This window comes from Schistocerca piceifrons, chromosome 10 (genome assembly GCF_021461385.2).
Source record: "Schistocerca piceifrons isolate TAMUIC-IGC-003096 chromosome 10, iqSchPice1.1, whole genome shotgun sequence".
Taxonomy (NCBI): domain Eukaryota; kingdom Metazoa; phylum Arthropoda; class Insecta; order Orthoptera; family Acrididae; genus Schistocerca; species Schistocerca piceifrons.
Window position 1 is genome coordinate 141,934,924 of NC_060147.1, and position 15,120 is coordinate 141,950,043.

Consider the following 15,120-nt stretch of genomic DNA (forward strand, 5'->3'; position numbering starts at 1 on the left):
ATGACTTGCATCTTTTACAGATCTAAAAAATTCAAATATTTACTCTGTCACCTTGAGAATTGTTTTAATCTCATGTTTGACTGATCATTTTTTACTTGAAATTTATCTGTGTTGTATGGACCCAGCAAATAACCCTCATTATCCTTCAGATTAATATAATATACGTGTAACTGTAATGCTCCTGATGATCGCAGCATGCTGCCAAAACACGTGTATGATAATGAATGTTAATATATAATGACTGAAACAGTAGAAATTTTTTCATGAAAGCTTCTCGATTTGATCAGTAATCTCGTTAATGGAGGGAAGAAAAAGTTCCCCTGTTGGTGGTCCTAGTTCCACATTAGTCCCAGAAATATTTATATTTGGATGCAGGGCTTGTTCCATTTCCTTACTGCAATAACCATTTTTCTTAAAAGCCGACTATAAGTAATTGAGCCCTTGTCATAAGTATTCTGGCTCACATATTTTATTTGTCCTCTACATGAAACATTTTAACTGTGTCTCTCTTCCCTTTGGAAGATGGTTGGATACCTTATTGCCCTGACAGTGTTGCTTTTCAGACAGAGGCATTATACACCGTGTGACAGATTATGGTGCCTTGTATGCAGCCACAGTTTACCTACAATTATGGAGCCACTTGCTCTTTCCACTCAGTTGTGAGTGTTTCACCTCTGCAGATAGGGCCAAAATGTGAGTGTACAGTATTAGGCAGTGACTGCAGCCTCTCGGTGCAAATGTTTTAACAGAAGACACTGTACTAATTGAGAGAATTGAGTGACACGACATTCCGCACTGTGTGACCTTGCCCGCAGGAGCGACATAAAGACGCTGGCGCTGCTGCTGGCGCACGCGACGCCGGACCAGGTGAACGCGACAGTGAGCGCGCGGGACCTACGCACGCCGCTGCACCTCGCATGTGCCACCAGAAACCTCGCCGTCGCGCAGCTCCTCGTCTGGGTGAGTTGTTGAAAACCTTTGATGCTCAGGTTCTCTGCAGATTTGACATATGTGATGGTTATTTGGGACATAAAAGTGTTGACGAAAGCTGACCGTATTATTAATTTTTTTTGTTTTTATTTATTTATTTTTCAGGGCAGTTTCAGGCATTACCAGCCACTATCTACAGCTAGAGCATATATAGTCATTTGGTATTAAAATGCATCATCTCTTGTTATAACTCTTTAAATAAAACTTCTTGTTTGTTAGTGTATAAAGAACATACTACAGAATGATCAGACAGAGTGTGTACAAAAGTAAGCATCGTACTGTGAACAGTCCATCACTGTATGATAGTATTAATGTAGGAGAGCAATATTGTAGGATAGAGTATAATGGGGCTCATGATATTTTTTAAGAGTACAAATTTAGAATAAAAATAACATGTTTTACAAATTCAGTCAAGTTTTTGCGCTCCATTACAAAATTGAGTGCTGAATAATAAAGCATTGATAGTAAGTTTGTGAAATTGCAGTGTTCATAGCACTGGATCAGTTAGTAGTTAACTGGAGGATTGTACCGAGTAGTAAACTATACGAGTCTCATTCTGATATATTACAACTGCCACACATTTTTTTTTAAATTGTGTGGTTGGGAAGAAACTGTGAGACAGTATGGAATGGAATTTAATGTAAACAAATGTGAAATCTTGGTTAACTCTAGAAAGAAAGATAGACAAACTAGCGGAATGATTGGAGGTGAGCAGTAGAAGAAGGTGGAAAGCATCAAGTATGTGGAAAGTGTGATGGAGGAAAATGGAAGAAATGAGAGAGGAATCAGAGAGAATGTTGCAGATACGCAGAAGCATTCCTGCAAAGTGTTAGGAGCCTTCTTTGGAACAAAGACGTCCCACAAAAAAAGTAAAGAATGCAGATTACAAGCTTGTGGAAGTGAAGCTCCTCCCAAGCAAGATAGGATTAGCAAGGAGGATCCAGATGAGGAAAGACAGGGTAAGGGAAATAGTGAAAGAGCAAATCGTGCAGAGCAGGATAGCGATAGCAAGGCTAAGATGGTACGAGCACTTAAAGAGAATGGGAAATAAGAGGAGTCTCAAGAAGACACACGAAGTCGAGATGCGAAGGAAACGATCGAGAGGAAGACCGAGGGATAAATGGCTGAAAAGTGTGTGTCGAAAAAAAGAGGTGACGACTGGACCAGAGTGAAAATAGAATGATGGCGAGGCTTATGTCCCAGGCAGACCCAGCCTGGGACTGGAAACTGCTCAAGATGATGATGATGATGATTGGGCTTTGTGCAGTACTGAATTGCATGTATTGTGTTGTATATAAGTTCAGTGACAGTCCATAGCAGAAAACCAGTAATTAATTTTCAAGAAAATTTTATTTACTTTTTCAACTGTTGAAGTTTTACAGCTAAGCTTGATTATAATACTTGCGTCATCAGTAAAGAGAACTGTATCTATCTGGACATTGCTACGTCTTTGTATTTCTCACTACCTTAATATTTTACTGTCTGTACGCATTGCAGGGCTGCACAAAATAATACAGGAACGAGTGCAGTTTTCCGTTCACACATCGTGTCTGATCAGTTCCGTCAGTGGAGGAGAGCTGTGAAGGATGTGGACTGGGTCAAGTTACACATTAACTGTCAGGAACAGACATTGCAGTCTGGAGATCAGGCACTCGCTGAGCCCAATGGTGCATTATGACCGATCCAATGTTGAGACAGCTTGTTGTTGAAGAATGCTCTTACTTGCTGTTACCAGTACAACAGTGCTCCATTATATTCAAAAATTATATTTTCAGCATTAATAAAACATTTAGATTAAAGTTCAGTCTTGATCACGTTATGTCCGTTTTAATGAGTAACCGGTTTCGGTTTTTTCTATAAAACCATCATCAGACCCATTGGCTCCCTTGGGTTGGTAGGTGGAGCTCTCCTTGCTGCTATGCAGTCAACTGTCGGTTACTCATTAAAACAGACATAACGTGATCAAGACTGAACTTTAATCTAAATATAACAATTAATTGATCACTGTATTCCAAAAATGTTTACCAAAATTAATAAAACATTTTTGGATTTCTTGCCGTGTCAGTTCGGGGTAAAATCTAGAGCTTTCGACAATTACCCCCATCGTCTATATCAAGTTTAACCCTGAACTGATGCTGCAATAAGCCCGAGAATGTTTTATACGACAGTGCCTTTGTGAAGGACTTCATCCTCACATTTTTGACATGTTCTCACAATTGCAGAAAAAGCCAGATCTCCAAAATATTCACATAAATGATTCCTAACAAGTGAGTGAGTTGCACAAATGAGACTCCTGCCGGTAATCGTACACACCGACAGCTTACAATTGGAGCTGAGGTGAACTTTTAGTTTTGATGCACAAGTTAAAACTCCTATTAAGTTCCTAGCTTCATTCACGTAGAAGATATTGTCATGTGAAATCACATAAATCATTCTGGAACACCTTGCAGATACAAGATGATTAATTTTGCCCTACAGATGGATTTTATACAACCCACAAAGCCTTCAAATACCACGTGCAAGCTTTGTTGGTCCTACAGGAGCAGTGTATGCCACATTTTCTGTAGGAAATTTAATGTAGTTAAATTTTGTATTGGGACACATTTTCGCTAGAGGATTTAGTTCTCAAATCATTCTAGAAAAATATACAAAAGTCACTTTCAAGTGTGTTTTTCTTGAATAACTGAAAAACCATGGCCTCCAGTGGAAATGCATCCTGATGCAGTGAAAACATATCCCAGTACAAAATATACTACATTGAATTTCCTACAAAAAGGTCCTGTATCCTTTTTCTGTGAGACTAACAGTCTGCACATAGTAAGTGAGGGAATATGAAAATCTCAAATGTGGTTTTTGAAGGTCTCGCGGTTTGCATAAAACTCACCAGTAGGAGCAGATGACTCGTACTGTATACGAATATCCTATGCAAGGGTTGCTACATTAAGGAGTGTAGCACATTAGCGTGATTTACTATGAGGGTCATCCTGGAAGTAATGCCTCCTATTTTTATTCATTGAAACTGCAGGAGATACATAAATTACAACACCACAGCTAAGTAGAGCAATATTTCAGTGACAGACTATCATTTTTCCACATACTCACCACTATTCGTTGTGCACTTTTGCCAATGATGAATTAGATCTGCATGCTGCATTTGAAAAATTCTCCACGTAATCCATCTTTCAGAGGCTCAAAGAGATGGAAGTTTGAAGGTGCTAAATCTGGACTGTACAGTGGATGTCATAAGACAGTCCAGCAAAATTTTGCAACGAATTGCACGGTCGTGAAACTGGTGTGGAACCTGGTGTTATCGTGTTGTAGGTAAAAGTAGTCAGTGTCATATTGTAGCTTCTGAATTGACAGTTTCTCCAGGCTCCAGAACATTCAAAAGAACCACAACACTGGCTATCCTGGAAGACTGTGCACATCACTTTGCCTGCAGATGTCACCATTTTCACGGACTGTGTAACTCGTGGTTGTGACGCCGCATCTCATCTACGGTGATGATGATATTCAGAAAATTGTCAGCTTCAGCTTCATACTGGTCCAACAGGTCCTGACAAATTTCCATTCACTGAATTTTTTGTTCTTCCGTAAGCATCCGCGGGACCCACCTCGCACAGACTTTGCGATAACCGAGATGTTCTGACATTGTTCCCAAGACATTACAACCAGAATTCAGCTTTGCACACAGTTCTCCAGTTGTTATCTGCCAATCGGCACAGATGAGTCGATCGAGATGCTCTTCATTGGCTTGTCATGTGCACTCTTTCGACCGCCTTGAAAATGCCGTACCCATCACCTCACATTGCTCACGTCTATCGTATTGTCTCTATACGCCTTTAGCGAGCATCGACGGATTTCAATCGGTGCAATTTCTTCAACAGTGAAGAATTAAATCACATATTTCTATTTTATACGCACGTCCATATCGGACTCCATTTTGGAACACTCTTCTGCTGGCGCAACGGAACCACTTGCTGGTGCTTCAACCGCAGACGAAAGAGGAAGGCCCGAGCAGTGACATCTGGCACGGACATCCAAAGCCACCACAAAAAAAAATAGGGGGCACTTCTTTCGGAATGATCCTCATATTAAAATGAATTAATATACATTCGATAAATGAATTGAACCTGTGAACACGTCATAACAAATGTAGATTTGTGCCAGATCAGTATTTGAACCCATCTCGAGCGGTTGACAGTGTCGGTCAGGCCACCCGAGTACGCTTTTAGAACTGACACAAACAGTCAGTGCCCCCTACAGTTTCCTCTTCTTTTTTTCCAAAAATTTTTAATTGCAGCAAGTCTGGGCAATTTTCACCACTGTGATTTCTTGTCATTGCACCTCTGTCGATTTCATCACCATTGAACTATTAATTTCATTTCAGCGAAATTAATGTAGCCGGTGTTTTCAGCGAAATTAATGTAGCCGGTGTGTGTGTGTGTGTGTGTTGACAAAAATGTTGCTTCATAAACCTATGTTGCTGTTCTCCAAGCTTTTGTTCTACTTTATTTCATAATTTTCCTTTAAGGACTGTAGCCCATACTTTAGTAGCTGCAGACAGTTTTTGCAATACCTTTCTCTCCTTTTTATGTGTAGGTGTCACTAGTGCAGCTCTCAAGCCTTGATGTCACGTTCCAGGTGCCCAATTATCATTAAAATGTTCAACTAATCTAATAGGGTGGTCTGAAAGTTTTGAACCTGGCAGTGAAAAAGACAAATTATGCTTTCAAAGAAGTTGTATTTTTCCGCATAATCTCCTCTAATATCAGTACATTTCATTGGGTGGTATTCCAATAACATGATCCCCTCCCCGTACTGTCCCTTCAGAATTGCTGCAAAGTACTCATCTACAGCCACAGTGGCTTCTCGATCGGACAAAAAGTGCTGACCGGCAAGGAAATTCTAGTTTTGAGAATAGGGGAGTCCGAGGGAGCCAAATCTGGGGAATAGGGCTTATGTTCCAGCACTTCATAGTGCAGATCTCTTAGTTTCCCCTTTGCCAAGATACTTTTGTGTGCAGGTGTATTGTCATGATAGAAGATGATTCTTTCCTTCTTTAAGCTGGGTCTGTTTTCACAAATGGTTGCACCTAGTTTTATTACAAATTGAGAGTAGCATTTTCCAGTTATGGTGTTTTCAAAATAGCCAGTCAAAAAAATTCCTTTCACATCCCACAACACCAATTCTACGATCTTTCGCACCGATGGCACTGTCCTTGCCTTCTGTAATGCTGAAGAACTGACTTCTGTCCACTGGATAGACTGCTGTTTCTATTTAGGTGTGTAGTGGTGAAACCAAGTTTCATTCACTGTTATGTGTTGACAGAAAAGACACTACTGTTTTTCCTAAAATTCACTGAGCACTTCCCAGAAAGTATTGTGTGAATGCATTTGTGCAGTGAGCACACGCGGCACCTATCTTTCACAAAGCTCTCTCACGTTCAGTCCCTGTTGCAAGATGTAACCGACATGTTCCTTTGATATCACTAGAGTATTATCAGTTCCATACAACTTTTTTTAGTCCTCTACGTGGATCATCTCGGACGTGTTTGTGGCCGTGTTTAAACTCGGCTACACGATTCTTCATAGAGGAAATTGAAGGTGAAGAGCCATAATACACATTTAAAAGCCGCAAATGAATTTTGGTCACGGTTAAACCTTCTTTTACGAAGAATTTAACCAATGTACGATATTTGATTTTTTTTCCATTTTAACATCACAAGCACCACAAATGCTTCAAACGACGGCATACAGTCAACTAGCAAATTTACATGACATCTACTAGCACATGTGCCAACATAATCGCAAAACATCACGCATGTAGTGTTGCAATCTCTGGGGTTCCAGTCTCTCCATCCTGCCTGCCCTCTCTTCGTCAGCGATGGAATACTCGTTCAGATGGTTTTTGTTTGTTTTGTATTTTGCTCCTCAGAACATTTTCTTTTCTATGTCTTTTATTTATTGGTTTGTTATATTTAACCCTGTTCTAGGTGATCCTACACTTGTTATAACTAGTGCCTGGATCTTTTCTGTCTAAAGTATATTGTAGTTTGAGAGAATGTTGCACCAGATGTGTTTTGTTTTCATTGACAAAGAATCATTATTGGTCATGGATTTTTATTGCTCATTTTGATGTATTTCAGAGGCAACAGATTTTTTCCTTGTTGTGAGTGGAGGTCATAGTTGAAGAAAGTGTGATTTCACTCTTACACTCTAGTGGCACTTCTGTCCCATCCCTAATGGTGCCATATTCTCTGAGAATTAATAATTTTATTGAAACACAATGACAGTGCCACTACTATAAAAATGTAATGTTTGCACTCTAATACAAAAAGAATGACTCACCACAGAGGAATTATCCAAATGGGATGGAAATCAGTAGGTGTAATTTACGTGTACAAACAAAAAATAACTACAGTGTCCCAAATATTGGATGATTTATTCAAGAAAAAGAGTTTCACAGATACAGCAAGTCAATAATGTGTTGGTTCACCTCAGGCCATTATGCAAGCAGTTATTTGGCTTGGCATTGATTGATTAGAGTTCCTGGATGACCTCCTGAGGGATATCATGCCAAATTCTTTCAAAATTCTGAGTCGGTTGGAGGGCCCTGCGCACAATGCTCCAAAAATTCTCAGTTGTGAAGAAATCTGGTAACCTTGCTGGCTGAGGTAGGGTTTGGCAAGCACGAACACAAGCAGTAGAAACTCTCCACACGTGGGTGGTCATTATCTTGCTGAAATGTAAGATCAGGCTGCCTCACCATGAAGGGCAACAAAATGAGGCATAGAATATCATCGATGTGATGTGCCAATGTAAGCGTCCCATGGATGACAACCAAAGGGGTCCTGCTACGATAAGAAATGGCACTTCAGACCACCACTCGTGACGATCGAGCCGTGTGGCGAGCGACGGTCAGGTCGATATACCACTATTCTTTGGGGCACTCTAGATCTGTCCCTCACTTGGCAGTGGGGCTCATCGGTGAAGACAATCTGAGGCCAGTCAATGAGGTTCCAGGCTGAAGATGCATTTGAACACGCCCGGACAGCATTGGTATACCAATCTGACTGTCGCCTGCTATACAGCCCGACGGTTTGTGGTGCCATTACATTTCATAGCAAGAACCCGTCGGTTGTCATCTGCAGCACCTTTACATCACAGCAGCACGTTAACGATAGTCTGCACTCCATTTTGTTGCTCTTCACGGCAAGCCATTGGGTTTACATTTCAGCAAGTTAATGCCTGTCTGCACATCGCAAGAGATTCCAGTGCTTGTCTTCGTGCCTGCCAAACCCCACCTTGGCCAGCAAGAGGGCCAGATCTCTCCCCAGTTTAGAATTATTTGGAGCATTATGGCCAGGGGGGTCCAACCACCGCAGGATTTTGACAATCGAACACAGAAGTTGGACAGACTGTGGCACGATATCCCTCAGGAGGACATCCAAAAATCCTATCAATCAGTGCCAAGCAGAATAACTGTTTGCATAAAGGTCAAAGATGGACCAACATGTTACTGATTTGCTCAATTCGTAAAGCGTGTTCTCTTGAATAAATTGTACAGTTGTTCTGAAACTGTAATCTTTACAACTTTTCTCTCTCTCTCTCTCTCTCTCTCTCTCTCTATCCCCCCCCCCCCCCCCCTCCTTCTCCTTCTATTCCCCATAGGGTGTGTTTTATCTTGTCCTTCAAGAAATATATTTCATTGTGCATACATGTCGTTGATAGAAAATAAAATCTGTTGTAGCCAACTAAATGTCTTTGCTACATTTGACTTGAATTTTGTAAAATGAATCTTCTCAAGGCACCCTTCTTGATGAACTAGACATAAATAATCTTGTAGTTCATAAATAAAATAATTACTCTTCATAAATAACAATACTTCTGTCAAAGGTATATATTAGTATTTCAACAAAAAATAGGCAATATTCCAACTTAACTTCAAACATAACATTTGAGTTTGTGATTTTTCTCGATCACCACCAATATTCTAAGTCTTTTACATCAACAAGTAACTCATACATATCCAAATTCTTTTACACAAAAGTTTTGGCATTGTGTTATTGATAGGTTCATGAATGCATGAACAAGGCTGAAAACTTCACTAGCTTTTGGATCCAACTTGTATAGCCCAACAGCTCCATCCACATACCAACAGTTCATACCCCCATCAGCTGAAGTGCTTATCTGTCAGCTTATATTATTAGTAGTCATAATTTGTGTGTTACAGCAGCCATTTCTTACTATATCATGTATGTTTTAATACTAGTGTGTTTGCTACTGATGTCAATGCTGCTATTAAATATGCCCACACACCAGACTGGTCACAACCAGGACCCACTCATCATTACTTATGTAAACCACAAGTATATCTACTCATAAAGCTAGAACGTGTGCATGTGACTGGTAAAATGTGCCATAAGCTGCACAGCATAAGAAATAATTTGGAATCATGAGCCCAACAACCCGACAGTTCTGTCGAGGTCTGCACGTGCTCTCCCCTCTCTCTGTTGGCAGTATCATCATTTTATATGTTCTCATTACGTTTTAAATGTTACTAGACCTACTCTGCATAGTTCAGTGCGTAGAAGAACTATGTAATATAACCGTAACTTATTAATCGAAATAAATCTGTTCACTGACAAGAGTTTGACCCTCTGAAATGTGAAGTGAGAAGAGAGAAGACTAATAGTAAACGTGACTCCCTTTTTTCACCGTATCCACTGTCGAAGCATTTTCCCGGTATTTATTTTACCATTTGTGCAGCGAGTTTACTCGAGCTCTCCTTTCCAGAACAACGCAAACGTCCGTGCCGTCGACCACGAGGGCAGGACGTGCCTCGCGTACGCCGCGGGCAGCGAAGATATCGAGCTGGTAGAACTGCTGGCGAGCTGCGCGTGGCAGGCCCCAGGTGGCGGCACGTAGCGGAGGGTGCCGCCCGACGTGACGGGCTGAAGCCGGCAGACCGGAGGTGGTGGGGCGGGGCTCGAGGTGGTCCCTGCCACGCTCTGACTGTGAATCTCAGCTGGTCGGCGCCACAGCCACCTTCTCTCTCTCCTCTCTCTCTCTCTCTCTCTCTCTCTCTCTCTCTCTCTCTCTTCCTATGAGTTGTCAATACTCATGTGAGAATTTTGTATATCATTTCACTACCTTCTGTACTGGCCAGAATTGCCTTTTTTGGTCTCTTCTGCTATGACCTGAAGCTTCACCTTTTGTATGATATTTAATCATTTCCTACACACACCTAAGGTTCTTCCTCCTTTGCACTACGTATCCGTTACGAGAGCGTGTTTCTCGACTGCACTTTCTCACTTTCTGGGAACTAATCTGGGCATTTACTTGAAACTGAGTGTTTTAAGTATACAGAAAAACTGTGTATTTACTGGAGAATTAAACTTTGTCTCGATCACTTATTATTAGTGATAAACCACGTACGAAACGACATCTTCCCGAAAGGGATTTCTATAACAACAGTGGAAATTCCTGTGTGGAATAATACATAAAATACAGGAAAGGTGACTCCTCTCCCATAGCTGAGTGATGTGTCGTGCACAGAAACACACGACAAGAAACTGTATTTACAATAGCGTTTGAGCTCTCGCTCTTTCTCAAGTAAACGTACACTCACTCACACACGCAACCACCCAGACACTCAAATGCACACAAAGTTACGGCCGTAGAAGTGTCTATTCTCAGGTGACCTGTATGAGAATGTAGGTGATACTAAAAGCAAACAAACATTAGACACTGAAATGTCAGACCAGACAGCCTCCGCCTTACCCTAAGAGTGACACTCTTTGTCCCCTAGTGGCTCCGTCAGACGTGTTGCCTGTGCCAGAGGCATACTTGTTTACTTTTAATGTTGTGACGATACTAGTACACTCGGTCTGAGGACGGGAACTCATTTATCGAAAGTGCACCATTTAAATGCGATTCGTTGGTAATTTGCGTGATTTACCCAGAGTTTAATGTCCGGTGTTGGCGACGACCGTGACCTTGTCTGCAGCTGTAATGGAAAAAATCTGCACTGTGCATTTATTGTCTGTCAACATCCACACAGAATCCGTACCACAAGCGCGAGTGATTTGCTGAACCGTCTGCGTATTGACAATCTGTTTTATAGTGTAAAGTTCTTAGTTCTGCACCTTTGAGACTGATAGTGAATTTTTTGTACCAACTGAATTTCCATTGTATTTTGTATGCCAATTTGTCTTTTCACAGTTTACAGATTTTTCAGTGCCACAATTATTCTGCCAAAAGTATTCATCCAGTCACCTGCAGAGAAAAAGAAAACTGTACGTGTATTATTAAACTCTCTTGCCCCAAACATCTTTAATTCTTGTATAAATGGCTAGAACATTAGCTGTGTATTCTAAACAAACTCATACTGAAACACATTATCAATAAAAAGAACAGTGCAACGGTAGAGATATGCTCGGAGTTTGCCAGACGGCACACAGTTGGGGGTCCTCGCAATATCCCTCAGCTGGTGTAGGCTCCCTGTTCTCTGTCATTACACTTACTTAGTAGTTGTTGAAGACAAATGAAAACTGTGGCCACATAAGATGCCCTCTCCTAAGAGTTGTTAGCTCTGGCATTTTGGTACATATCTGTAGCTTTGTCTCTGCAGACGTGTAGATTGAGTCGGCCCAAACAAATGCCGCTCATCTCAAGTTTTCTTCAAAGCTCGGTGTCAACGAGAAGTGTCAGTTTTTTTTTTTTTTAGAGTGACATTTTATGTTCGCATTCAGTATTGCCCCCCAGTGCAGTATCCTACTGAATGATGCAAATTATAACAGGGACAGCAAAACACAGAAAATAACCAGAAGTCCAGGAGTCAGGAAAGGGAGACTCAGCCAACAAATATCTACCGATGTGTCAGTCTTGGCCGTTATCAGCTGCTCGAGAGCAGACCTAGTGGACGCATACCTGTACTGCTACAACTTTTGAGATGTTTTGACTGAGGCGTGGTGTTTCATTTTCTGCATCTTTAATGCAATAACGTGGATTATATTTTACTATGGTTTGGCCCCCAGTTTTACTCCTCGTACCCATAACTGTTTCTCACCCGACTCTCTCCTTCCCTCCCTCTGTGGGGTGTCATCTTGCCTCTCGCACGATACACCGACACAGGAGCAGTGATATTCATTCCTTGATGCACTACCGGCTATTCTTCCTGTTTTGTTTTCCCTGTTAACACATACTTACACCAAATATCATTGTAGACTAATTTGAGACTGCTCTATCTATGGGCATGTAAAATTCCACTTTCAGAAGACAGTTGACTATAATGAGGAATAAATTGACATTTTTTGTTGACATTGGACATCACATAAAACATGTGATGAGCAGTAAAAACAAAGTAAAAACAAAATGACAATATCTGTCCAGGCACCAGAGTAACTGCACGATCATTAGGAGAAACACACACTGCAACAGACAAATAAAATTCAGATCCTCATACAGAAATGTCGTCGACATTTGGCAGTTTCCTGCCATCTCTAAAGACGTTAGTGCAGTATCACCAAAGCTGACTGACTCATACGGTACACGGTGTGCCGACATTCCGTTGACTAGTTTCATAAATCACAGTCGTAAGACTCTCGTGTTCTAAGAAGGCTTCAGCATAATAAGCTGGAATTTCGCTGTAAATACTTCCTCTACTTGTAGTGGCAGGCACGTGCTGTCGTCGAGTGCCTTCACGTACTGTTTCACGCTTTTTGTGCCTCTTTTAGTTCTGGAGTGCCACTGCTCTAAATAGTGCCTTCTAGCCCAAATGCTAAAGGCAGTATATTTGTCTGTAGATTTGTGGAGTACCACTCACCACCTGATCATTTTCTACTGAGCTTAAACGCTATGTAAACCTTTGATTTATTTTACAGCACTTTATTCTTTTATTGTGGTGTTGTTTCCTCAGTTTCTGATTCTGCATAACAGTGCCCTGTTTCTGACTGTTTACTCTTGTGTACTACAATATTCTCACTTTAGTTATTTCAGTGTGCTTTTATTGTTCAGAGTTACTTCGTGTGTGCTAATTTATTCACCATTAGTTTCCACATTTGTTAATATATAAAGTTATGTATATTTTGTATATATATTGTTTCAGGAATATATTTCTTCCACTTGTTGAAACAGTGTAAATCAGTCCCTTTACATCGTAGTGGAAAAAGAGCAATATATTTATAAATACCTGCTGCTTTGAAGATAATCACTGTATATAATATATGTAAATACCAATATTTATAAGAAATGTAGACCATACTTCAAGCAGTGTGTGTTTTGGGAAATCCTTTCTTTTTTCTGTATGTGGTTGTCTCTGAATATACAGGATCTAAATAAAGATGTACCATTCGAATACTTTACAAGATAAAAGTGTGTTTATTTGTATGCTGTCAGACCATTTAGAGTTTCCTTCCTATTGCTCTTACAAAAAGACAGTTTGATGTAATGTGAAATTTATCAGTAATTCAGTTCTGACAACCACTCTTCTTTCTGTTCTCACCTTCTTTGCAGTTTGCAAATGAAGGAGGAGCTATTTGTTTCATTGGATGTTTCAAAAGAAGTATGTGGAGTGTAGAAAACATTAAAACAAAAAATAATAAACATGTGTTAATGATGATGCACAAGTTATGGATAGCTGAATTGTTGCACCAATGATAGAGGTAGTTTACATTAATGTTACTGTGCCTGTTATTTATAATAATTAGCCAGTGTTGTTGCTTCTCTTCTGTACACTGTTTATCATCTATGTGAAACAATTAATTTTGTATTGTTGATATATGATATACATAAAATTTTCCTTCATTAAGATTCATTTATGCAATGCTACTTTTTTCCAAGTTGCTTTCAGAAGTGAATTTTTGTATGCTTCTTACAAAAGTTATTTTTTGCTGATGAAAAATTTGACAGTGATTCCTAACTTGTGTAAAATTTGGCCAAAGATTCTTGTAAATAATACCAGTCATTTTTATTATGCCTGACGCTGTTACAATAAAATGAATGACATAAGCTGCTTTCTTCTCATTGTGACTGCCCATCCCCCACACCAGTTTCCAGGTAATGTGTGTGAGTCGGTTTAGTTACAATTTATGCAATTGAGTCTCTAGGTTCGTTTGAGCAGTTACCAGACAGCGCCAGACAACAGGCTGTACTGCGCATGCACAGCTACGATGACATAGGCAGCCCATGCTTGGTGCTTGCTCTGCTCATACATGTTTCATCGCATTTCTGGTGGAATTTCGTGCGTGGTGGGGCATCACGTGACCATGTGCAGCCCTGCAGCATGTTGTTGAGAGGACATACAGAGCTGTACTTAGAGCAATTGTTTTATCATATCCCATCCGGATAAAGGATGCAAATAAAGAAGCAGTTATTGGCAAAATATCATTTCAAAATTAGACTCCACAGCTCGAAGTACCATAACATTTTGCTATGGGTTGACTTTGACAGATTTTCTTTTCTTCTTCTTCTTTTTTTTTTTTTTTTTTTTTTAAAAAAAAAAAAAAAATCTGCAATATTGTTATGTAGCATTTCCAACAGGTTTACATCTAAAACAAAGATGATGTGACCCACCAAACGAAAGCGCTGGCAGGTCGACAGACATACAAAAAAACACAAACACACACACAAATTTCAAGCTTTCGCAACCAACGGCCTCTTCATCAGGAAAGAGCTCTTTCCTAAAGAAGCGGCCGTTGGTTGTGAAAGCTTGAATTTTGTGTGTGTGTTTGTGTGTCTGTCGACCTGCCAGCGCATTCGTTTGGTGGGTCACATCATCTTTGTTTTTGGATGTATTTTTCCCGCATGTAGTGTTTCCCTCTATTTTTATATATATATATATATAAGAATTGTCTGCTTGTGTCTGTATATGTGTGGATGGATATGTGTGTGTGTGCGAGTGTATACCCGTCCTTTTTTCCCCCTAAGGTAAGTCTTTCCGCTCCCAGGATTGGAATGACTCCTTACCCTCTCCCTTAAAACCCACTTCCTTTCGTCTTTCCCTCTCCTTCCCTCTTTCCTGATGAGGCAACAGTTTGTTGCGATAGCTTGAATTTTGTGTTTATGTTTGTGTTTGTTTGTGTGTCTATCGACGTGCCAGCACTTTCGTTTGGTAAGTCACATCATC

At 40.4% G+C, this 15,120-nt stretch overlaps 1 protein-coding gene across 1 annotated transcript in view; it reads left to right on the forward strand.

The window, feature by feature from the left end:
• Positions 1-13,950, forward strand: part of LOC124718779 (centaurin-gamma-1A) — a 327,380-nt gene extending 313,430 nt beyond the window's left edge. The window contains exons 16-17 of the mRNA XM_047244390.1: positions 816-960; positions 9,789-13,950. Of these exons, the coding sequence (XP_047100346.1) occupies positions 816-960; positions 9,789-9,920 (277 nt within the window). The 3' untranslated portion in view covers positions 9,921-13,950. The remainder of the gene's footprint in view (positions 1-815; positions 961-9,788) is intronic.
• The last annotated feature ends 1,170 nt before the right edge of the window (positions 13,951-15,120 follow it).